The sequence below is a fragment of the Cyclospora cayetanensis genome, unplaced genomic scaffold, assembly GCF_002999335.1.
Source record: "Cyclospora cayetanensis isolate NF1_C8 unplaced genomic scaffold, CcayRef3 CcayRef3_contig_197, whole genome shotgun sequence".
NCBI lineage: Eukaryota > Apicomplexa > Conoidasida > Eucoccidiorida > Eimeriidae > Cyclospora > Cyclospora cayetanensis.
Window position 1 is genome coordinate 27,852 of NW_020312144.1, and position 23,094 is coordinate 50,945.

At 52.2% G+C, this 23,094-nt stretch overlaps 4 protein-coding genes across 4 annotated transcripts; 2 read left to right on the forward strand and 2 right to left on the reverse strand.

Annotated features, from left to right (window-relative positions):
- Nucleotides 1–1,534: 1,534 nt before the first annotated feature.
- On the reverse strand, nt 1,535–4,178 carry LOC34622989 (deoxynucleoside triphosphate triphosphohydrolase SAMHD1 homolog). Its single transcript, XM_026337624.1, has 4 exons — nt 3,632–4,178; nt 2,910–3,136; nt 2,057–2,137; nt 1,535–1,942 (listed from the first exon to the last, which is right to left on the reverse strand). Exons 1-4 carry the CDS (start codon nt 4,176–4,178, stop codon nt 1,535–1,537), a joined length of 1,263 nt encoding a protein of 420 aa, XP_026193409.1.
- Nucleotides 4,179–9,445: 5,267 nt separating this feature from the next.
- On the reverse strand, nt 9,446–11,675 carry LOC34622990. Its single transcript, XM_026337626.1, has 4 exons — nt 11,276–11,675; nt 10,822–11,021; nt 10,268–10,438; nt 9,446–9,700 (listed from the first exon to the last, which is right to left on the reverse strand). The coding sequence occupies exons 1-4, from the start codon at nt 11,673–11,675 to the stop codon at nt 9,446–9,448; spliced, it is 1,026 nt and encodes a 341-aa protein (XP_026193411.1).
- A 1,387-nt stretch (nt 11,676–13,062) lies between these two features.
- On the forward strand, nt 13,063–20,419 carry LOC113147355. Its single transcript, XM_026337627.1, has 5 exons — nt 13,063–13,125; nt 13,430–13,649; nt 14,042–14,124; nt 14,383–14,707; nt 20,196–20,419. The coding sequence occupies exons 1-5, from the start codon at nt 13,063–13,065 to the stop codon at nt 20,417–20,419; spliced, it is 915 nt and encodes a 304-aa protein (XP_026193412.1).
- An 802-nt stretch (nt 20,420–21,221) lies between these two features.
- On the forward strand, nt 21,222–23,012 carry LOC34623199 (the record flags this gene model as incomplete). Its single annotated transcript, XM_026337628.1, has 3 exons — nt 21,222–22,243; nt 22,358–22,538; nt 22,596–23,012. Coding segments are annotated over 3 exons (1,620 nt in total), but the record flags the coding sequence as incomplete, so codon positions are not given.
- Nucleotides 23,013–23,094: the final 82 nt, after the last annotated feature.

Consider the following 23,094-nt stretch of genomic DNA (forward strand, 5'->3'; position numbering starts at 1 on the left):
AACACAAAAAGAAAAGACTGAGACAGAAAGAAAAAGCAGTAACCCAAAAAGACTAATACAGAAAGAAAAGACTAACACAAAAGGAAACGACTAATACAAAAAAACCAACACAAAAAGAAAAGACTGAGACAGAAAGAAAAAGCAGTAACCCAAAAAGACTTATACAGTAAGAAAAGACTACTAACCCAAAAAGCCTAATACAGAAAGAAAAAACTAACCCCAAAAGACTAATACAGAAAGAAAAGACTAACACAAAAAGAAATAGACTCATACAAAAAAAGCCTAACGCAGAAAGATTAACACAGAAAGACAAGACCAACGCAGAAGGGAAAGACTGATACAAAAAGAAAAGACTAACACAAATAAGAACGGGCAAGGGCAGGGGAGGCCGGCAGACAAGAACGCCTTCCCCCTTGGAAGTCCGCATCCTTCAGCGCATGACGTGAGATGAAGGAAGATTGAAGCAGAGGAGACGGAGGGCGATTGCGAAGGAGAGAGCGAAAAGAGGCAGCAGCAACAAACAGCAAACAGTCAAAAACGATAGCAAAAACAACGCCGAACAACAACAAACAGCGGGATTTCAGGGGCCAAGCCAGCCACGCAACAAGCCCACATCCGGCACTGAGCATTTAAAAATAAGGCCTGGGGTTAAAAGGCGTCGTTTACGGGAGTCTCCAAAGAGAGGAGGCACCGCCTTTCAGCGAGATTCGCGCACAGCGGGCTTTAGGCAAAAAGCATTTAAAGGCCGAAAAGCGAATCAAAAGCACAACAAACACACACGAAAGGCGGTGGCTGTGTTTTTTTGATGTGCCCTCCGCTTCACTGCTACCCCTACACTGACCTCTTCGGAAACATTGTACAAACGGCACCAGGCGTTGAATGCCTCTTTAGCTGATTCTACGTTGGTGTTGTTCTTGCAGTAAACTCTGAGGCAGCACACCAACAGCAATTGCAGCAGCAGCACCAGTGGCAGTTCAAGGTGTCTTGGCAGGCGAGAGTTCAACGAAAGCTCTTGCAAGTGCAGTGCAGCGGAGTGAGGGAGGGCTGGAGGTGTGTCAAGCGGCGGACGGCAAGAAAGCTTGGCTGGAAGGCTGCGAAAGTTAGCCCCCTAACCCACCGGAGTTGATGCGTGTCATAATACAGAGGATAGGCCTCGAGCTTATCCTTCGGGGCCAAAAAGGCGGTGCTCGGATCACTTGCCGAGTAGAAGTGGACGGAAGAAAAAGGGGAAGAAGCTCCCATACCGTAGTGCAGGTGCTGCCCTGTATCCGCAGCGTATACGCCAGGGAGGGAGGGCACATGGCAGCAGGCCCGCATGCTCGTGCGCTTGCTAAAAAGGCATTCAAACAACACGGAAGCAGCAAGCGAGAGATGCATCCAGCTCGATCAGGAAAAGCGCACAGGACATGCAAAGTCAGCCAGAAGGAGAAGCAGAGGATACACACGAAGGCTCAGAAGAAAAAAAGATACGTGACGGCAGCTCTTTCTATCGCGAGGGCGGCCTTGCCCATAAATAAGCCCCTTGGCGTGCAGATCAGATCGCGTCTGTGTCGAAGGGGCACATGGACGTATCCATGGCCGCTTTTTGATATTTTAGCCTCTTAAAAAGCTTTGCACATTTTTTCGCCCTACAGTCAAGCACAATATCTTCGGCGTGCACCTTTCCGTGCGAGAGCCGGGCGATGAGCTCGGGTGTACAGACATCCCGAATTTCGGCCATGTTTCTGTCGTGCCCAAAGTTGGCAGTGCTGACTACCCTGTAGAGGTCTCCGCTTTTTCGTCCGTGAGTAACCTTCCGTAAAAGGACGTTGGCGCGCTGCAGTGCCTCAAAGTGATCCGTTGTCAAGGAAGAAGACGCGAGAGGCTGTCGACCCGTGATTACCGGATGCCGAAGGATGTCTCGCAATAAACCCTCGTCTGTGAGCGTCAGAAACTCGTCTACCTAGAGCGATGGCAGAGCGAAGACAGCAGAAGGGAGCGACAGAATCACCGAACACGTGTGGCGCAGAAGGCGACACCCGCGGCTGCACTCAGAGGCAGCAAGATATACACCTACGTCATGAACGGCTTCGCTCCAGAGAAATACTGGATCTGCTTCCCGCAGAGCCTCGGCGATCATCAGCTCAATAGCTCGCACCTAAAGACAGCCAACCGGCACCAATCAACGGCGGCAAACAAACATTCATGGAGACTCCTGTCGGCAAGCAAAGCCAGACATGCAGCTACCCAACAGGTTACCCCACAGACAGCCAGAGAGAGAAAGAAGAAAGTCCAACGCCGCAAGAGGAAAAAACGTTCAATTGTACGTCTCTATTCCAAGAGAAGGGCTCATTTTTTTCCATGCACCCTGCCCTGCCGACATGCGTTGACAGCTCAGCTGGAGCGCTCGCTTGCTCGCTGCTTGCCAAGCTTCTCCATCTAAAACAAGTGAGGCCTCCACGGAAATGCTAGGCCATAGACATTATGCAGCAGCAAGCAGCGACATAAAGAGAGGGACAGAAACACAAAAAGAGGCAGAAAGGAAGCGGACGCAGACTGAAGAAGATCACAAGGGGTGGCGTCTTTGCCCCCACACTGCCCTCAAAACACTTACAAAGAAGAGCTCCGTGGGCACTTGCCCTTGATTGCATCAAACATATATATAATATATATAGTAGTAGATATGCATGCAAGTTTTTTCTCTCTACGTGCGCACGCGCATATAAAAACACATAAGTAGAGATGCACGGGAAAACATAAAGATACAGGAAATGACAGTTAGATGTTAGCGAGATTGTGGTACACGACGCAGGTGCTCGTTGAAGCGCTGCGGCTTCTCCCCTTTCATCCTCATGTGCATGTGCGTGTAGGTGTATGTGCATATATCTATGTGGGTAAGAATGTGTTTTTTGCGCCGTCTCAAGCCTTGCCTTCTTATGAAGGTAAACCAAGTTGAAGAGGGAGTATCGGGTGTAGAAAACCCCAAAGACCGCGTGCAGCTCGCTAACGTTGAAGCAGATCTCCCCTCCGATGACGCGCGAATGCATTAGCAGGCGCATGGGGGAGGGAGATGGCAGCGAATTTTGGGGTGGCAGTAATGAAGAATCGCGACAAAGGTAGTCAAGACGATCGACGTCCAGGCCGGTCCGCTTGTTGGCTGCGCAGATGCATCCCACATCCAGAAGGGAGGTAGCAGCAGCACAAGGGAGAGGAAAAAGCGCGGGAACGGCGGTGCATGCTGGAGTCGTGAAAAGAAAAACTTGAAAGCGATGCGGCAGCCGTGAGGCGACAGAACACGAGACGGCAGCAGACAAGGGCGAGAAGGGCGTGGCCAACAAAAGATAGAGCAACACAAACTCAAGCGAAAAAGAACGAATGTATATATTGTGTCAGTGTATTGTGTGTATGAAGGACAGATTTCTCTCCATAAATATAACTATATATATGTACATATTTATATATATATATCTATATATCTATACTTATACCTATACATATATCTATTTCCCTATATATATGTACATGTATATATCAATGGAAAGATGAATAGAGAGAGAGACTTATAGATTAGTATTTGTATGTGCATGTGTGTGCTGTTTCGCGTATATTTGTATGCGTATTTACGCGTTGAGGGTCCTTCTTGTGCGCTTACCCACAATGTCGAAGGCAGCTCGAGTGAGGGCGTCGATAGGTTCCCAGCTTGGGGGCCCCTTCCACTTGGGGTCGACACCTTCGATCATGGTTTTGATGACTTGAATGTCTGCGACTTCGAATTCAGTTTGTCCGCCTCTGTCGATGATGTCTCCCAGGAGTCTGTCAACCATTTCTTTGCTCATCCACTCATGGCACCACTTTGGCGCCACATGGTCAGCTGGAGAGAAACTCCCCGAGAGGCCTCCCGCATCTGTGCCTGCGCATGCGTCGTGTGCGTATGGCGCACCTGGCAGATGGCCTCTGAGCTGATTGATGAAGTCTGCCTCAAAGGAGTGGCTAAAGGGCCCATGACCAACGTCGTGGCAAAGCCCCGCAATTTCCACGCACTGAGTTAGCCGCCGTACTTCCTGACATGCTCTGTAGAGGCTGCTGCTACCTGCGCCGTTTCCCCCCCCTAGGCCGGCGTAGGCTGCCCAGGGAGGCCTTCTCCTCCACAGACATCCGCTGCCTCCCCAAAGAGAAGCTGCAAAATCCTCGCACGGCATGCCGTATGCGCAGCCTGAGTAACAGCCCTCATCACCTAGAAAATCCGAAAGAAGCTGCAAAGACCCCCGCTGCTTCCTCTCGAGGAGTGAAAAATAACGACGCCCCAACGAACCGACTCCTGCATGCAAAAAGGAAGAGCCAACAGAGGAGTCGAAAGCACAAACTTGCACGCATGCAGGCTGTCGATTTATATATATATGTATATATATATGTATACACGTGGGCGACGCTGTTCCATCTAGGGCTCAGGCCGAAAAAGAAAAAGTATAGGAAGGGGGGAGGGAAAGAGAAGTAGAGAGAGAGAAAGAAGTAGAGAGAGAGAGACAGACAGACAGAGAGAGAGAGCGAGACAGACAGACAGACACAGAGAGAGAGGGAGAAATAAAAAGTAGAGATAGAGAGAAGTAGAGATAGAGATATACAGAGATAGATACAGAGAGAGAGAGACAGAGATATAGAGAGATAGAGAAGCATCACATCGCATGAGTTTTTGCTGGAGGGCAGAGAAGAAGTGTGTGCTACAGGTAAAGGCCATGAGAATAGATAGGGGAAGACGAAATTGAGCACGTGACAGGTTAAATCAGGCATCACATGCACTATTCTTTCCAGAAGCGCGCAGCAAGCAAGCGCAAGGTCCTGTCTGCTGCGGCTGCTTGTAAAGAGAATGGGGAGGCGCATCTTGACGCGAACGACGGTCTCCAGACTCTCACCGAGAGAATGCTCAAATCTCGTATGGGTAGCTGAGGGATATACGAACCGGCACGCCCCCAATTGCGAGAGGAAGCGAAGGCGCTGCAGGTAGGGTGTATCGATGATTTGGTCAAAGACGAAGCGATCGAAGTGAACGTAAGAGTATATCTGAGCAGAAATAGCAAAGCGTGCATCCACCCTTCGCAGACCTCTGCTGTGCCGCGCGGGAAGACGCGGCGCAAAAGACCGCACACTTTAGGGAAGATAAGTTGAGATATTTTCCTTGCGTTTGAAGCTGCAAGCACGGCTATGTGCGTATTGCGCAGCAGATGCAACAGGAGCACTCTTCGCTGCAGCGAAAGAAGCAGGGTCACCCACACCTACCCGATCAGCGACTTTTTTAAAATCCTTATCCGTTGAAGGCTGCTGGAGGGCTTCGCTGCTTTTCAGTGCTTGGTGGAGGTGATGCTCCCGCTGCAGCAGCAGCAGCAGCTGCTGGCTCTGCGAGAGGCTCAGGTTGAAGCGATCCCTCAGAAAGACGGAGGCATTGAGCACCGCTGTTCTTCCTGCTGCAGCCTGATCTCCCCCCCCTGTATCTTCCTTCTGCTGCTGTGCCTGATGCTGCAGCAGCAGCTCCGTAAGCTCATCAAAGGAGACACAGCCCCCTGTTACGAGGGCATCCGCTATTTCACGCATGTTCTCCTGAGTGCGCACACACACAAGCAACCCCACCACACACTCGTCGAAGTGACCCTCAATACTCCCACGCCACCGATCCCCCCAATTCGGATCCAAGAAAAAGCCGCCTTTGCATGCAGCCTCTGCGAAGCCAGGAATCGTGAAAGCCCCAATTTTCCCAAACCCTCAGGGGAGGAGACCGCCCGTAAGCCGTACGCGAAGCATAACAAACTGCATCTCCGTCAAAAACTGGAGCACAAATGCTAGAAGTCTCTCCACCAGCTGCTCCGTCTGCTCCCGTGCCAGCCCGATGGCGGCAAAGGGGCAAGCCGATGCCAGCCATGCCACATCTACAGCCTTTATCACGGACTCGAAAGAAGGCCTCCTTATGGTCTGGAAGCTCCCCTGAGGAGTGCCGTAGGGAGTGCCTCCACTTTGGGAGTCGCAGATGCTGCAGTCTGCACTGGGAAACGAGACAGTCGTAGTGAAGCTGTCGCCGAGCGTGGTGTCTTGCGAGGATACGAATGCAGAACCCCCCGCACCGGAGGCGATGGCTTGCATGGGCTCCTGCTTTGCTGATTCAGCGGCGAGAAACGCCTTTAAGTCCTTCATGCACGTGGATATGCTGCCACTGCCGCTGCCGCCTTCTCTCTCTAACGGGTAGGAGAAGGGTTCAACGCAACAAAGGATCAAATCGTCGACTGACTGGGGCTTTAGGGCCTTCATGAGCTTCTCCCTGCAGTCAGCGTCAAAGCAGCAGATATTATCGAGGAAGTACCCCAAAGAGGGCTGGCTGGCTCTCGTCCAGGGGCCCCCCGCATGCATCTCGCCAGGATGGCGCAGAGTTCCCGTGAAATCCATGACGGCTCTCTGTGTTTAGCGCGTTCGGCGTTGGCAGGCGAGGGGTCAAGCGATCCCTCCGTGGGCTCATTGCAACCAAACGCGCAGAAGGCCCATCCCGCCAGCGGAGGGGCTGCTGCCTTCCCACCTGCCTCGAGTGCGAAGGAAATCACCCGGAAAGCTAAGGCAGTATTCAAGGGGGGATCGTGGCCTCACGAAACAGCCTTCAGCCGGCTATGAACAAACTGAGCAGCAGAGGAAGGTGGGCTTCGGCCTTCTAAAGTATACTACCTTTTTTGCGGCCTAGGCTTTGACTCACAAGCCTCGGAACTGAAGGTACTGCCCAAAGGTGGACATTGACAACTTAAGTGGGAAGAAGCAATTGAAAAGTGCCACATAGCTAACCTTCTGTGCACATAACAGTTGATTTCGTTCTTAAAATAATGGATGGCAAAACTCTAAGAATTTGAGTCATGAGCTGCCCCTGGGGTAGCGAGGGTGTCCCTTGTTTATGGACCGTGGCGGCCGCCCGTTCACATATCTTGTATGTCTAGTTGGCCGTTTTATCGCATATCGTCTATAATTCTTTTTTTCCTAAACTATTATTCTTAATACGTATTCTGGGAACCTTATTTTATCGTTTAGAGGTGCATAGATGAGTGGATCGGCATAAAACCCTTGCCCACAACACCAGGCATCTTCATTGTTGCTGGCAAGCGGCTCCATAGAACTCTTCGTGGTTTGCTCGCTTGTTCGTTTCAGGTTAAAACAAACTACGCAAAAAAAAGCCTAGGGATCCGACGAAAACCTCGGATTCTGACACTTCAATGCAATTTTTGTGCCAACTCCTTATGTATCAGTGTATTTCAAGTGGCGCTAGTGCAAGAAGTGTTTTTCATGAGGGCCACAACTTCTACCCTTGGGATCAAAGCAAAGTTTCTTAAATTCACAAAAAGCTGAACTCGATAACGCTTCGTGGGGTGCCAAATGCATTCTTGCGTGTGAATCCCCATTCATTTCCGTCCCTTGTGTTGCACGCCACTGAAATGCAGCAAACTATGCGTGCAGCAGGACCCACCTTTACTGCCTTCTCCATGTGCTGGTGTGTGGATTGCTGGCCACGCTACTCGAGCCTTTTGCACGAGCTGGTGGCAACATCCATATGCCTAGCTCCGGCCGGACCAAGCTACAAACGCACCCTCTTTGGTGGAGGAAACCTTATTATCTAGTGTCGTAAAAGCCATCCTACAATCAAGGAGTGCGGTTACGATTCCGGCTAGGGACTATGTTTAATGAACGCTTCAGAACGGAGTACACCGTCCCCAGACGTCCCGTATTACCCCGTACAGCCCATTGTGTGACTCTGCCAATATGTGTCAACTTCCAAAAATGGCCGAATGCTCCGTGCAGCTTTTTTCCTTATTTCCTGTTGACTACCTGTGGTCTGCGAACAGCTGATAATAATTGCTACGCGGACTGCTGCGGATCTTCTGATGAAGCTACTTCGCAGTTGCAGTTCTCTGAAATGGGTTTCCTTCATGACACTAAGCATCAATTTAATTTTGATGTAGTGTAGCGGCTCTGCGCCCTAGGACGGACGCGGCATGAAATACGGATCAGCGCGGAAGAGACGTTTGCATTCACCGCCATTGGAGACAGCGGATTTTGAGAATGCGGCTACAATTCAACGCTTTTACATCATTAGGCGCACATGTCATGTATTGCACTGCCTAGAGAGACCACAGTGAAGCAGCACTGACGCCTCACAAGGGGCCTGTTGGTCCGGATGCGTTTCTTGGGGTACGCCAGATGCTAGGAATGCAAAACCACTCACCGTTTGGCAAACTTTGTATTTCTTTATCCTCCATCTTCTGTGACACTTCAGACAGCTACACGGAGGTTCTTAGGCGGTTCCAAATAAGTTTTTTGTCCCCATTCACCTACCTCGGACAATGAATCCCAGAGATCTTTCAAGCTGCCTGCTTCCATTTTAGGCTGTTCGAGAGGCGGTTGTATTTCTCTGTTCGGTATTTGCTACATTTGCAGAAGCACGAATAGATAGACCTATTTACAACTGTTGCTTCTCTTCATGACAGGTTTGCTTACCATCGCTCGTAGGCCCTGCAAATGTTGAGCGTCTGGAGGGTTTGAGTCGAGTTGCTCAAACCCTTGATTCTGCACCTCTCTTTTGGTTCCTGTTTCAATGCTTATTTCTCGGTGTTTTCTTACGGAGGCACTGGCCAAAGGGGTTCCGGGGAGTACATGCACAGGATAGGTGAGGCCCTGGGATAGAATGTCTGATGGCGCGAATTGCTGTTGCACCTTCGCAACCTGAAACGTGCACGTATTTTGTTCTGCAAATAATCCTAATGCTTCATATTCGTTTTGCCTGTTCTTGTATTTCCTGCTTGAGGTTAGACACTATGGCCTCCATCTCTTTGCGGGTTAGTCGGAACTTTTTGTTGGGCATGAGCTTCACCTCTGTTATTGCAAGACGGAGTGCATGAAAAGTGGAAAATAACGCTTCAATGCAGTTACCTATGCGAGGTGGCGTTGGTTTCAAGAGATTCGACAAAAACTTTGCATTTTCCTTCGTCGCTAGTGCCTCCCCGAGGATACTAGAGCACGCGGAAAACACGGAAAGCCAAAGAACATGAACGAAGGCATTATTAAAACTGAGAAGGCTCATTATGAGAGCAATGGCACATCATGTCACTATTTTGAAAGCTCCATTTGAAGTGCAGTTTGCATCTTCACGTTTGTGGCCTACAATATTGTTAGTTGATGGACTGTTGTGTAATTTCAGCTGTACACACAGGTTTTGAAAGGAACGAGTGAAACATGGCCAAACATCTAAACCAATTTCGCAGTCTCCACCAAGCAATTTTTTAAATTAATTTTAAAACATTGATGCAATGTTTTTGAGTTCCGTGATGATCTGTGTTCAGCTTTTCGTACTTAGCGCCGAGGAACGCCAAAAGTTGCTTTAAGAGAAGATAGACAGGAGAATATCGAAATATTCTGAATAAATAGTTGCTAATTACTACGACAGAATACTTCAGAATCCTTTTTTCTCCTTTTCCCTCATGGCTTTCAAGTGTGCAAGCCGTTTCCCCTCCTTCCTGTCTTCTTCCTTCAATAGCTTGTACTCATCCTCAATTACATCCCTGAAGTCTTCTGTGCCCTCCTCGAATGCTCGCTGCACAGCCTGCCGCGTGGGATAGTGCACGTTGTTATACCACCAAGGGCGTTCGTCTTGATTTTCAGGGGAGAGGCCAGCGACATTGTCCCATTCAAGATTTACAGGATAAGACTGCGGAAAAGCACAAAAATATTAGTTCATAAATTGATTTCCGATAAAAGTGTATACATGATGTCGGTCTTGTAGTACACTTAATCAAAAAAAAGCGGTTTGCCGATGCAGCAGTCACACAAAAGCCGCAATTACCAACAGGAATGCAGGTGCTGACACCACGCAAAATTTTCTTCTCAAAATCGCTATTACAACATGTGGCTAGCTCATTCGATTCATATTTGCTCTGCCCTTTGCATTTTCTCGAATTTGGACTCTTAACACTTGCCCTCTACCGAAAGAGGGAACAATATTGCTCGCAACGCATGCGTTAGCCTGCAGGCCGACTACAAACGTGAGACGAGCTCTGAACGTACTAGTAGCAAATATCCACTGGATTGTGATGAAGTATGCCATTCATGCAACAAATGTGAGCTGATCGCATACACGACATACTACTCCTAGCTAACATTGCAACTAACCCATGAACCGAAGACTTTGCATTTCTACTTCGTGTAATCGCACATAATTTTTCATAACAGTTCTCTTCCCTAGCCTGTAACGCAGAGAAAGTGCGGTCCATTGTACCTCCATGTCTGGCGGCGGCCGGTTCATGCATTCGTCCACTTCTTCCAGGATGCCGCTTTCATCCCATGTGGGAAAGAGGCCTGGACACGCAGCTCCTCCGTACTTCTGCTGCAGCCTCTCATCCTTCTCTAGCAAAGGACAGATCGTGCGAAAGCGCGGCCGCACGCGGTACTGAGCCAAGGAAACCACAAAAAACCGGTGCGTTCTTGCTGCTGGCCATACACCTGGAGCGGTATCCTAAGAGAGGCTGTGCAAACACTATGAAATTTCGAGGTTCAGATGCCACAGTAAACCCCGCACATGCCCTACAGTAGAGACGTACTACCACCCAACACAGCCGAGAGCTTTCGCACAGAATGCATTCAGACGTCCTGTAGTATTCCCCCCATGCGGAATGAAGAAAAAGCGCCAGGGGCATCGAATTCAAAACAGCACTAGGGGCAACCTCAGAGAGTTCAGAGGCCGTGAATTCTATACTTGACTTGCTTGCAAAACCGAATGCTTTAGGGAGCCTACTAACACATTACCGTGAGAACACGCAGAGTACCACTTACCTGCAAAGTTGCACCCCGAGCATAAAAGATGCGGCAGGTTCCGGGGAAGGGCCCTGCGATGAAGACTTCGCAAAGCGGTACATTTGCCCGCATTTGAACATGCCCAACTTCCAAGAGAGTCGAGGCGTATTTCCAACGCAGTTTATTCACGAGCGATGACACACGTCCAGTGTCTTGCTTCATCAAATCGCAGTACGCACCTGCGCGACAGAGGGCCTCACCGCTCAGTTCCCCAAACCTCAGAGCAGCCCCCCTTTCCTCTCCCCCTCCCCCCGTCCATTCACCCCATGAAGGAGGAGGGGCTTCTTTGGAGCACTGGAAAGCTCAGGTGATTCTTTTGAAGACGGCTAGCTGCCAAAACTGCCGTTACTGACATGTGCTACACGCCCCATGGCGGTTCCCATGGGCAATGCGCAAAGTCTTAGAGCTTTTAGAGTGGGTCTTGTCTGCGTGCCTTGTTTGGGTGTGACGATCCACAGCGTGTGTTTGCTGAGCGGCTGCTTGAAGGCATATTCGCTAATGAGTGCCTTCCTGCCCTTCAGGATGCGTTCGTTGACTTTGTCTTTGATCGTAAGGGGTCGCTCCCCGCGAACAACTTCTTCTGCGGCCGTTGCCGCCGCCTCCCCGGAACCCCACAGCCTCTCTTCCTCGGCAACAAGATCCGCCCATCCCTCGAAAATCGCATCTGGAGGGGGGTCTCTGCAAGAAACTTGAAAACAAACGCACGCGCAGGGCAGCATGCGCAGCAAAGGAGCAGCTGCAAGAGCCCCCAAAAAACCAGATGATGCACCAGGGAGGGGCAGAAGCCTACAGCATTCACACGCCGCTCCCCCTCGCACACACACTTTGCCCATCCGTCCGACTCAGCCGACACCCGCCGACTTGCCTGGATTCAATTTGGAATTTCCCGTCCTCGCCAATGACGTAGTAGGGCCTCTTGAGGGAGGATAGGAGCCTGCAGCCTCCTGGGCTGGAGGGCGCCCACGGGGGAGTTGAGCTCCTTATCGCGAGAAACAAAAAGCGCTTGCCAGGAGCGCGAAGCGAAAAACGGCTTCCTCCACACCGTTCGGGGTGCGGCGGCGTTGTTTGGAGGGCGGCATCATGGAGGGTTGCCCGCATCCACCCCCTCCAGAGGCTTTCGTTCCCCAGGCAGGCGTACTTCAGGCTTTTGGGGGTTGCTGCGTGGATATTCAGAGCGCTTCCCGGCAGAACACCCCTCCGCGGCGGTTGAACGCCCCTGCAGAGGGGCCCTGCAGGGGGCCCCCCCCCCCTGCAGCCCAGGGGAGCCTCGGGCGACGTCCAACCCAAGCAAAGGAGAAAGACGAGGGCCCCCAGGTGCCGCCTGCAGGGTACTGCTCCGAATTTCATGATAGGCCCTCCTGCAGGGGCCCCGGGGGGCCCCCCGGGCTGGACGCCTGCTCAATTCGGGGGGCGGGGAGGAACGAAGAGGCGCTGCGAAGACAACGAAATATTCTGTTTCTGAGCAGCAAAACCTAAAATTAGCACACAGATAGGGGTTCCATGCCTCGGCAGCTGCAAGGCCGTGCCCTCTTCCCCCGAGGGAGGCTGCAGCCCCCTGTGCGTGATATTTGCCTTTGTGTGTGTAGCGAGCTGTGCGGAGCTCCAGATCTTGAACCTCGACTCCGTGGGCTTATTTGTGCTTTCTCAGGCAAAAGAGAGCCGCGGCAGAATAGAAAGCTTGCATCTGCTCCTGCTGTGCAGTGGACAGCCGCTGCTGCTGCTGGCGCTGCTGGGTTTGAAGGCATCCATCCCTCCTCAGTGCCGCTGCTGCCTCGGTGCATCTGGAGGCGTGGGGTGTCTCTACAGCGGCCGTGCAGCGGCTGCCTCTGGGGCTCTTTGGGGGTTCTTCGTCCGCAAGTTGTCTCATAGGCTTGCACGTGACGACGCTGCTCTTCTCTGCTATCCTCTCCACCGGCAATCCAGAGATTGGGAGGCGTCTTCTGCCTGGTGTAAGGTCTGCACTGTCGCGCTTCTCTGTAGACGCATAGAGTCACAAGGCTGCAACAGCCGCGCGAAGTATTTCTCCCGCCGCATCTAAGGGGCATGCCTGACGTGCTGACAGCAGCTTCTCGGGCATGCGCTGCTGTTTGTGCGGCTGCTGGGCGGGTAGTTTCTTGCTGCAGCATGCTTGACGTGCCGCTGCAAGACGAGGGCGTGAAGGGAGTGCGGTGTGAGCCTTCGAGGTTTTCATGTGCTGCAGCGACTCGTGCGCTCCTCACGATGGAGTCGAATCAGACAGACGAGGAGGCAGATCTTTACGACTTGCTGCATCTGACACGCGCTGTGAGCACAACGTCGAACATGTTGCCGGTGCTTCCGCTGCGGCTGCTGGTGTCTTGCCGTGTATGTGTATCCCTGTGGCTTTTTCGATGCATGTCTAGCTGAGCTGTTGCCACATGCGCATGCATGTGTGCATGCATGTGTGCATGCATGCGCACTTTGACCGCCTCCAAGAGCTCGGACTGTAGGAAGCAACTGCCGTTGCCTTCGCTTTCAACGCTCTGCTCAGCAGCGGCTGCGCCTCTTGCGTACACCAGCTGCATGCAGCATGGCACTCTTCTCCCCAAGGATGTTTCGCGCGCTTCAGGCTACCGATGAGGAGATTGCTGCAAGTTACCGCCGTCTCGCGCGGCTCTTTCACCCGGATAAGGCGTCAGAGGGGCCCCCCGATGGGCCCCTTCATAGAGGGCGTTCCCACGGGGGAAATTCTGAAAGTTACGCCTCCAGTGGGGGCCTTCCCATGGCGTTTGTGCGGCTCAATCACGCCTACTCAATCTTGAGAAACCGAACGCTTCGAGACATCTACGGTAACAGCCTCGCCTCACGCTTTCGCGGGGTAGCCGAATCGTGCCTCGCTGAGCGGTTCAAGTCTTCAGTATTCGCTGTATGAATGTGTGTGTATGTGCGTATGTGCGTGTATGTGTGTGTGTGTATGTGCGTGTATGAATGTGTGTGTATGTGCGTATGTGCGTGTATGAATGTGTGTGTGTCTTTTTGTGTGTATGTGTGTGTTTGTATGTGTCTTTTTGTGTGTATGTGTGTGTTTGTATGTGTCTTTCTGTGTGTATGTCTGTGTGTGTTTGTTTGTGTCTTTTTGTGTGTATGTGTGCGTTTGTATGTGTCCTTTTGTGTGTATTTGTGTGTGTGTGTGTGTCCTTTTGTGTGTATTTGTGTGTGTGTGTGTGTTTGTTTGGTGCAGATCTGGAGGGCTTGGAAGGTGTAGCGGTAGCTGAGCGGCTCTTAAGAGACGAACAAGCCAAAGCTCTTCAACTCGCCGTTCCGGTAGGAAGGGTTGGGGAGGGAGAGAGAAAAAAAATCCTTGGTGGTAGTGCGTTTTCGCTGTCGATACACCCGAACCTGCACAAGTCTGTATGTTCTATGGACCTTCTTGCAACAGCAGATACGGCCTGCTTAAGTTTATGCCCCTTGCTGCCTTGCACGCACCAAATGCGAAAAATCGAATTATTAGGTGCCCTCTGCTGTATTTGCCACTTCGATTGCGGCTTCGATTGTGGCTGCTCTCTTTTATTTTCCTCTTAGCCGTCCAGCGCCTCCCTCCACGAGCGCGTGTCTGCTGCTTTGCGACAACAACGAGAGCAGCACAGCCCGCTGCGGCTGACAGCCGCTGCAGAGCTGCCGTATACGCTCTTCTTCTTTGACTCCCTGTACAAGCGACGAGCTCATGCCGCTCTCAAGAGACTTGGCATAAGCAGCAAGAGCAGCAGCAGCGAGAAGCCCACGACCAGCAACAGCGGAGATGAGGACGATTACAGTCTGCAGCAAATGCAGTTGCAGGAGTATCCGTCATCGGCTTCTCCAGGGAGCCGAGAGGAGCGTTCCCTTATTCAGCTGGCAGATGCAGCCCGTAAGACTGCGCCTCTGCTCTGCATGCAGCAGCTGCGTCCATGCGTCTGCTGCATGCAGACGCCCTCGAATTGCTCGTCTGCTGCCTGCTTCGGGGCTTTCGCAATCCTGAAAAAGAATGCATGAGCTGCCAGTTTTCTGTCTTGGCTCGAACAAGCACCCTCTGACACGCTTCTATTACCTGCCTGTTTGCGCTGATATCTGCAGTCTCCCATTCCATTGAAGCGACTCTCTGGGATAGATTGAATCTTTCCCTCGTCTTAGGTTCACAGGTTCTCCGATCCGGTGCGTGCTGGGCATGCAGGAGCTGTCATTTTCGAGAGAGGGGGCAGGAGGGAGGAGAAAGGAGGGAGGAGAAAGGAGGGAGGAGAAAGGAGTTTTAGGAGGGGAGGAAAGAAATAGGCAGCTAGAACGGCTTCTAACAGGAGAGGGAACTGCAATGGTGCTTTCTTTGGCGACATTGTGTGTGTTGCAGCGCCGCTTTTTGTGCCAAAAAGTGCATCTTCTGCGGCTGCCCTTGTTGTTGCGCTTCAGGCATGGGTGTCTTTCTCTGCTTCCTTTCAGGAGCAGCACAGCTAGCAGATGATTTGGTAGCTGAAGCCGCATTGGCGCTAAGACCTTTGGTAAGCTTGCATGCGCTCGGTATCTTCGCTGGCTCTTTCCTCGCAGGCTGCTCCTTCCAGCTCGAGGTTCCTAGCTTTGCAGTTTTTTGCCCCCAGCTTGCATTGATCAGCAGCTTGTTCCTTCTGCTCCGACATCATTCTGCGTTAATGGGTGTCTGTGCTGCCCGCCTTCCCTGACGCAAGCAGCTGCGTGCCGGCATGTGCAGTCCATGACGTGCTGCAATTGCAGCCCTTCTTCTGCCGCATATCTGCCTCTCTGCACCTTACTGTACATAAATATGTATAAGAGACTTTTCCCTCCGTGTGTTTTAACAACCCCCCTTCTGCGGCCAGGGCTTTTATGTTCTCTCTCTGCGTGTGTTTAAATATATATATATATAGATACATATGTGCATACATACATATGCATATATATACATATGTATATATATATACACATCCAGATATATATATATACATATATTCCTATATACATATATGAACATCTACAGATGCATCTACACATATATTATATGATTGCAGAGGGAGAGATAGGTAGAGGCGTTGTGGATTTAATCTTTGATAAAAATTTGCGGCGGTAGGGTGTGTTTTTCGGTAGGGCTCCCTCGTCTTTCTGCTCTACCCGTGTGCAAAGCCGGCTATTGTAGTGAAGAGTTTTTCTCTACCTGCATGCGCAACATCCGCTGTTTCACGGAACTGTTTTGCAGAGCTCCTCAACGCTTTCCGTCTGCCGATTTGGCATCACACGCCTCGCACCCTCAGCATCTTCACGAATATCTGTGCATTGCATTCTCGAAGAAGTTTACCTCTCGCGCGTTCTTCCCTTCCTGCTATACTCGTCCCGCCGGATGTATCGAGGCATCCGCTGGCTCCTAACGAGGGTGCTGCAAGACATCAGCAACGGCAGCAGTCAGAACGAGATGACTCCTCAGCAACTACACGACAGCTTACAGGCTGAACTGCAACAGGCGCTCGGCACTGAGCTGTGGACCGTTCCTATCGGGCAGGATGCTCCCAGACTCAGTCATCAAATCCGATGGGAGCAGGTAGGAGGCTGCTTTCTTCTTGCAGCTGCTGGATAAAACTAACTACTGGAAAGTAGATAGCTACCTGCCTAAGTAGATAGGTAGGCAGCTACCTACCTACTTACCTATCTACTTCCCTAGCTAGCCAGCTACCTAGCTACGTACCTACCTAGCTACCTACCTACTTACTTAACTACCAACTTACTCACCTACCTACTTACTTACCTGCTTGCCTACTTACCTAGCCATCTACTTACCTACCTACTTACTTTTCTGCTTGCCTACTTACCTAGCCATCTACTTACCTAGCCATCTACTTACCTAGCTATCTACTTACCTACCTACCTACTTACCCACTTACCTACTTATCTACCTACTTACTTACCCACTTACCTACTTACCCACTTACCTACATACTTACCTACCTAGCTAGCTAGCTACCTACTTACCTACATACTTACCTACCTATCTAGCTAGCTAGCTAGCTGGCTACTCGTGTGAAACTTGAAAAGCACGTGTACACGCGCGTGCGCCTGCCCCATTCTCTCTGGACGGTGGTGCAGTCTGCCGTATTTCTGTGTCTCGTGGATGCATGCCTTTCCGCTCCGCCGATCTCGATATTTTCGGGTATATAATTGAGTCTAATCTTACAGCCTACGCATTGCATGTCTGTTTGCCGCTTCTCGCATTTTCAGAAACTCTCTCCTTTGACTGTAGGAATTCTTTCGGCCTCTTTAGGGCCAGCTTCTGCCCTTTCTCTGTCGATAGCGCACAGGCTGCCGCATCCCCTCCCCCGCGATCTCCCGCTAGTTGCTGCTCGCAATAGCAACAACAGCAGCAACAGCAGGAGCAGCAGCGGGGATGCATGCGGCAGCAGCGGCGCGACTACGACTCCTGGAAATCGGGCAAGACGCACCAGCAGTTCGACGGCAGAAGCGTTCAGAGGCTGTTGCCTGGGATCAATATCGGACGAGATGCCTTCCCTCTTCAGCCCTTCCTTCGACTCGCTTGCAGGAGGCTTTCGAAACGCTCGCTGGAGACAAGGCACTGCGCTTCCCCCCCGCCGAGTGAAGGAGCACGAGGCTCAGCTGTCTCTCGCAGTGGCATCCAACGATGCAGTCGTGGCATGCCGATGGGCGACCGTCTTTCTCATGCCACGCGCAGCCGTCATCTTCAAGCCGCAGGTGTCTCTACACGCTGGCTTTTCTACCAAGGTGTGCTTTTTTTCTGCGGCGAAAGGCCTCGCGGCAGCTAGCTAGCTAGCTAGCTAGCTAGCTAGCCATGCGCGGCCGAGCAGCCTGCCCTCAAAAGTCTGCCCTTCTGCTGCTGTTGGCTTTTTCTAACTGCAGAAGCGGCAAAAGAAAGCGCTTTAATGCCTCTCTGCTCAGTCGCATGCATGCATGCATGCCCACCCACCTGCATGCCTCCTGCGAATGCTGCTGCCGCTGCAGTGCTGCCTTCTTCTGTTAGTATGTGTTGCTGCAGGTGCAGTGGACCTTTGCGCTTGGCGAGGGTGCTGAGCAGACACGTCTGGTGTACGCTCTTGAGTGGAGCTCTCGCTCCTTGCGATTAACTCTCAAAGGGAAAACGAGAGGTTTGGCTCTTTCGCTGCCGCTGCAGCTATTCGGAGCTGCCGCAGCGGCAGGCACCTCCCCAGCTGATATTGCTGCTGCTGCAGCACTGCAGCAGCAGCAATACCATAGTGCGCTCGGATGGCGTTCGATCGAGGCGCTTCTGCTCCGAGATCCTGCAATATTCAGTGGCTTCCTTTTTGGAATACTTGCCCTCCCTCCCTCCGCCATTCTCTGCATCCACAACCCCAGACAAGGTATGCATTTTAAAATGCATGCAAATTCGTGCTGCTCTAATTGTTGTTGTCATGGATTCTGCTTCTTTAATTGTTGTTGTTATGGATTCTGCTTCTTTAATTGTTGTTGTGATGGATTCTGCTTCTTTTATTGTTGTTGATATTGTGGGTGCTTTTGCTTCCTTAATTGTTGTTGTTATTGCTGGTGCTTTTGCTTCCTTAATTGTTGTTGTTATGGATTCTGCTTCTTTGTTGTTGTTATGGATTCTGCTTCTGTTGCTGTTATTGCTGGTGCTTCTGCTTCTTTTATTCTTGTTATTCCTTCTGCTTCCTTAATTGTTGTTGTCATTGCTGGTGCTTTTGCTTCCTTAATTGTTGTTGTTATGGATTTTGCTTCTTTAATTGCTGTTGCTATGGATTCTGCTTCTTTTATTGTTGTTGTTATTGCGGGTGCTTTTGCTTCCTTAATTGTTGTTGTCATTGCTGGTGCTTTTGCTTTTGTAATTGTTGTTCTTATGGATTCTGCTTCTTTAATTGTTGTTGTTATGGATTCTGCTTCTTTTATTGTTATTGTTTCTGCTTCTACCTCGCTGAACCCCGCTGCTGCTGCTGTTGGTGCTCCTTTAAGTGTTGCTGCTGAATCGAGGAGCCACCTGCATGGCTTGCACCCTTGCTTAGTTGTCGTTGATTTCAGCGACAGCAGCGAGGTGTATGTGTCTGTCTGTGTGTGTCTGTGTGGGGGCGGGAAAATTTTCCTGATTTGACACGGCTTGACCTCGCCACAAGACACGCTGCCATCAGCATAGCGTTTGAAAGAGGCTAAGTCTTCTCGCTGTCGCATGCTGCTCTTGCGCTTCTGCTGCAGTGTTTGCTGCATCCATGCAAGCCGTGTCGTCGATCTACTGGCTTTTTCGGTGCCTCATATCCCGAACTGCAGAAGCGGCAGTAGCAGCCGCTAAAGCGCGGTCGCCTTCTGACTGTTTGCGCCCCTTTCTGCGTCTGTACACCGGGCTGCCTGCTGCTGCAACTGCTGCTGCCACAGCAGCAGCGGAGCAGCAGCAGCAGCAGCAGCAGCAGCAGCCAGAGGCCGTAGCAGCGGCACGGCGCGCAGCAACCCTCGCTCGAGCAGTGGGGGAGCAGCGACTTCTGCTGCGAGACGCACAAGCGGCCTATGCTGCAGAAAGAGAAAAGAAGGGGCTTTTGATTATTGCTGCGTACTACGGCACTCTAGAGGCAATCCAAAAGGCGCAAGCCACGGCGAGCAGCACCGACAGCAGCGGCTTTAGCCCGAGCAACGCTCTCAATGGCGAGTGCAGCAGCAGCAGCGGCGGGGGGGGGGGCCCCCCTGGCAGCAGCTGGCTGGGGGCCCCCCATACACCCGAATGGGGAGCCGCGCTGTCTGTTAGCATCCCCTTGATGGCTCGTGTTAAGGACAGCCGAATCGACTTGTCACAAGCGACCAAGAGAGGCCTTTTAGGATTCTGCAACCCATCGATTCCAGGGGAGTTTGCGCCGCTCTATCTGCTCATCAAGTAAGTGAGCTGCGCTGCTTGTTTCGCCTGGTGCTGTAGCTTCTGCGTGCTTTTGCCCTCTTCATGGTGCTGCTGCTGCTGGCTAGGCGCGGGCTGCGCTCTCGGCTATAGATATCAAGGAAGGGGTGTGCTGCTCTGCGCGTATTTTTTCTCAGGTATCAAGTTGGCGAGACTGCGTTTGAGCGGCTCTTCATGGATACTGATTTTATACTGCTCCCATAAAGCGGAGTCGGCCCTCCCCCCTACCACCCACCCCTCCTAGTGTACTTCTCCTCCTGCTCTACCAAGTAGCTCTGCTGCATGCGCAGCTTTGCTGCAACACGATCCACTGCCGCAATAGGCGCGCGTGACGACAAAAGGAGGGGCAACAGGAAAGGCAGCTCAAAACGAGCAGAAGATACACGCCGCCTCGCGATGCGCATTCCCCCCCAAAACCTCCGGAGAAGGCAGGGGAGGGGCGAGCGCCTTCAAAGGGGCCTTCAAAGGGCACCCAGCGATGCAGAAATAGAAAGGCAGAGAAATAGAGAGAGAGAGAGAGGAATGCGAGTTTGTCCTTTGTGCAAGTCTCTCAGAGGCGCTATACGGCCAGGTGCGAAGGTAGGCGCCGCAGACCTCGCCAGCGATGCCTCTAGCCCCCTCCCTCTAGTCTTAGGCAGTGTGTGTAAAAGTGCCCTAACAAGCGGCGCAGCCCACCTCATCAGTGTAGCTAGTCTGAGGCAGCCTTAGAGTTCAGCACGTACACCTGCTCGGAATGCTCATGCTTCAGCACGGGACGGAAAACAGCCTCAGGCTCGTCGCAGCCCTCCCGTCCTTGGAGGCTTTGCACTTCGCCTCTGCTCCTAAACGTCGTCACTAAAGAGGGTTCTCTACTTGTAAACGCCCAAAGGGGCCCCCAAATCGGCAACTCGGTATTGGCGAGCAGCGCGAGGCGGGGGAACAAGCGGCATACACCCCGTTACCCAAGTCACCTCGTCCTTAATCGCTTGAAAGTCTTTGTTAGCGAGCAATTAAGTCGCATATACATATAAATATATATATATATTTCCAAGGAGGGTTGAGGAGTCTTTACGTTGCCCAGGCTGAGGGGCCCCTAAGGTGGAGAGGCGCAGAGTCGAAGGGGCGGGAGGGGGCCCCTCGAGCTGGCGCGTGTGCTGTGGAGCATCGATAGGGGGGATCTTCCAAGCTTCCTCATGATCAAAAGGCGGTGTTTTTGCGGAATCTGGTCTTTGAAACTCTAAAATATGAGTTTTAGGGAGGACGGGGGAAGCTGGCTCGCAGCACGGCAGCACCCACCGACACTGCCAGAAGGATAAGGCGTACAGACAGAGAGAGAAAGAAAGAAAGCCCTTAGGGGCATTTCGGCTTTGGTGCGTGCAGTGTCGAAATGGAGATGCGCGCGACTATGAGTGATGCTGCGCCAGCATCTCTGCCTCTTTTGCTGCAGCGGATTCGTGCAGAAGGCAGCAACGGGGGCGACAAGAACGACTTCTGCATCGGAGCCAGCAGGAAGCGGCGCTGCAGGTGCCTCGGCAGGAGGGGGGGGTGCAGCGGCTGCTGCTTCTTTCTTGGTGTGCGATGCTGTCGAATCTGGCCTAGCTTTTTCACGCAGCTCATTCAGCAGTTGCTCGAGCAGCAAGGGCAGCCCTCTCTGACAGCTGCCTCTAAGGCCGTCTCCGTAGGGTGTTCAGGAGGAAAAGACGCCTTGCAGCACAGGGGGAGTAGTGCAGACGGAGGCAGAAGCCGCTTCTGGATGCTGGGGAGCGATGGCAGCATACAGCGGATACTGCAACAGCAGCCCTCTACAGTCTATGTGCAGGCAATTTCCTGTGCAGATCTTTGTAGCGAAGGGGTCGATTCGGGCATGTTGCTGCAGCAGCGATTCGCGGCTTTTCAGGCTGCAGGAGAAGCCTCGGCTGCAGCAGCAGCTGGGGAGCAGGAGGAGACTTCAGAGGGACCCCTCGTCAAAGTCTTGCTGCTCATTCATCCGGATATTTGGTATTTGAACTCTGCTGCCAATGACGCTCAACACGCGCTGCTACAGCGGCAGCGCAAGCAGCGAGGCGGCAGCGAAAGCAGCGAAAACAGCGACAGCAGCGAAACTGAAGACAGCAGGAGCAACACAGAACAGCACCCCCTGCTGGAAGCCGTTTTGCTGGGCTGTCGAAGCATGCGCTCACGCGCTGCAGCTGCTTCAGCTGCAGCTGCTTCAGCTGCAGCTGCTGTTGATGCTGCCAGTGCCGCTTGCACGGTTCCACAACGTGCAGCAAAAGCAAAAGCAGCACCAACAGTCTTTGTGGTTGCTGTTTGGAGGTGGGCTCCAATAAAATCATTGGAAGATCTTTTTATAGAACTGCCATCCCCTCCATTGCAGCTCTTGCAGACGCTGCTCGAAGAGGGGGAGCAGCAGCAGCGACAGCCGCAGTGGCCGTCTCCAGAAGAAGGAGCTGCTACTGCCGTCGGGGAGGAAGGGGCGGAAGAGGCTTTGAAGAATTTTCGCAGCGCTATACACCGACTGAGATGCCTTGCCTTGGCACGGCATCTTGGGGGCAAGTCTGTCAGCAGCAGAATCCGCAGCGTGTCATTGTCATCGCTCAGCAGAGAACTTGAGGGGGCTTCTCCCCTTCCGCGGCTCCGTCTAAAGTGTGTGTGTGATCTCTGCAGGAGCTGCGACGGGGTTGAGGGTGGAAACACCGACCCCAGCAGCACCGCGCAGCTCCAACCGAGGGCTGTCTGCTGTATGCGCTGGTGTAAACTGTCTTTTCCCCTGTGCCTCCTCGTGGTGGGTGGGGAGGCGCTGGATAAGTTTCTTTTGATGACAGTTCTAGGTCAGCTTGTCAGGGGGAAAGTCAGCGCAGACGCCCCCTCTTCCTTCTGCTTCATGAAAGATGCGCCAGAAGGGCAGCCTCCCTGCTTTTACGCTTCCGCGGGGGAGGTGATGGATGCGACCGTCGGACGCTCTCAGCAGCAACTGCTGCTGCTTTTTTCCCGTGCCTCTGCCGCAGGGGCAGCCTTGTGTCTTTCTCAGATTGAGGAATTCGTGGGAACGGCAGCGACAGCAGCAACGGCTGCAGCCGGGGAGGAGGGCAGAGCAGAGCTGCAGCGCGACTTGGCGCAGATGCTGGAGGTTGCAGTTCAGGTGTATGTACACCACCTCGGGGTCCCCCTGATTTGCACCACGAGCTGCCAGCCGCATGAACTGCCGTACAATGTTGCACGGTCTTTTTCTCAGATTATACACATAAAATCCAACAAAAGCCGAGGTGTATGGACACCCGAGGCTCTAGAGGTCGAGGCAGAGCCGCCCTCGGAAGCGGGATAGTCCACGCGCAAAAATCCCTTGTTTCCTACAGACCCCCCTAACTCTTTAATTAAGAGTTGGCATTCTTTTAAAGCGAGGCTTT

Bases quoted from the DNA above. Each gene is read 5' to 3' on its own strand.
- LOC34622989 (XM_026337624.1), bottom strand. From the start codon at position 4,178: ATGCCGTGCGAGGATTTTGCAGCTTCTCTTTGGGGAGGCAGCGGATGT. The intron at 2,138-2,909 runs GCAAGGCTTGAG...GGCTGTCTTTAG, and splicing joins TGGTTTACCTTCATAAGAAG to GTGCGAGCTATTGAGCTGAT. The intron at 1,943-2,056 runs GTAGGTGTATAT...CCATCGCTCTAG, and splicing joins GGAGCGAAGCCGTTCATGAC to GTAGACGAGTTTCTGACGCT.
- LOC34622990 (XM_026337626.1), bottom strand. From the start codon at position 11,675: ATGGGCAAAGTGTGTGTGCGAGGGGGAGCGGCGTGTGAATGCTGTAGG. The intron at 11,022-11,275 runs GCACGCAGACAA...TCTGTCGCGCAG, and splicing joins GATCGTCACACCCAAACAAG to GTGCGTACTGCGATTTGATG. The intron at 9,701-10,267 runs GTACAATGGACC...GCTTTTCCGCAG, and splicing joins GGCCGCCGCCAGACATGGAG to TCTTATCCTGTAAATCTTGA.
- LOC113147355 (XM_026337627.1), top strand. From the start codon at position 13,063: ATGGAGTCGAATCAGACAGACGAGGAGGCAGATCTTTACGACTTGCTG. The intron at 13,650-14,041 runs GTAACAGCCTCG...TGTTTGGTGCAG, and splicing joins AACGCTTCGAGACATCTACG to ATCTGGAGGGCTTGGAAGGT. The intron at 14,708-20,195 runs GTAAGACTGCGC...CCAGCGATGCAG, and splicing joins TCAGCTGGCAGATGCAGCCC to AAATAGAAAGGCAGAGAAAT.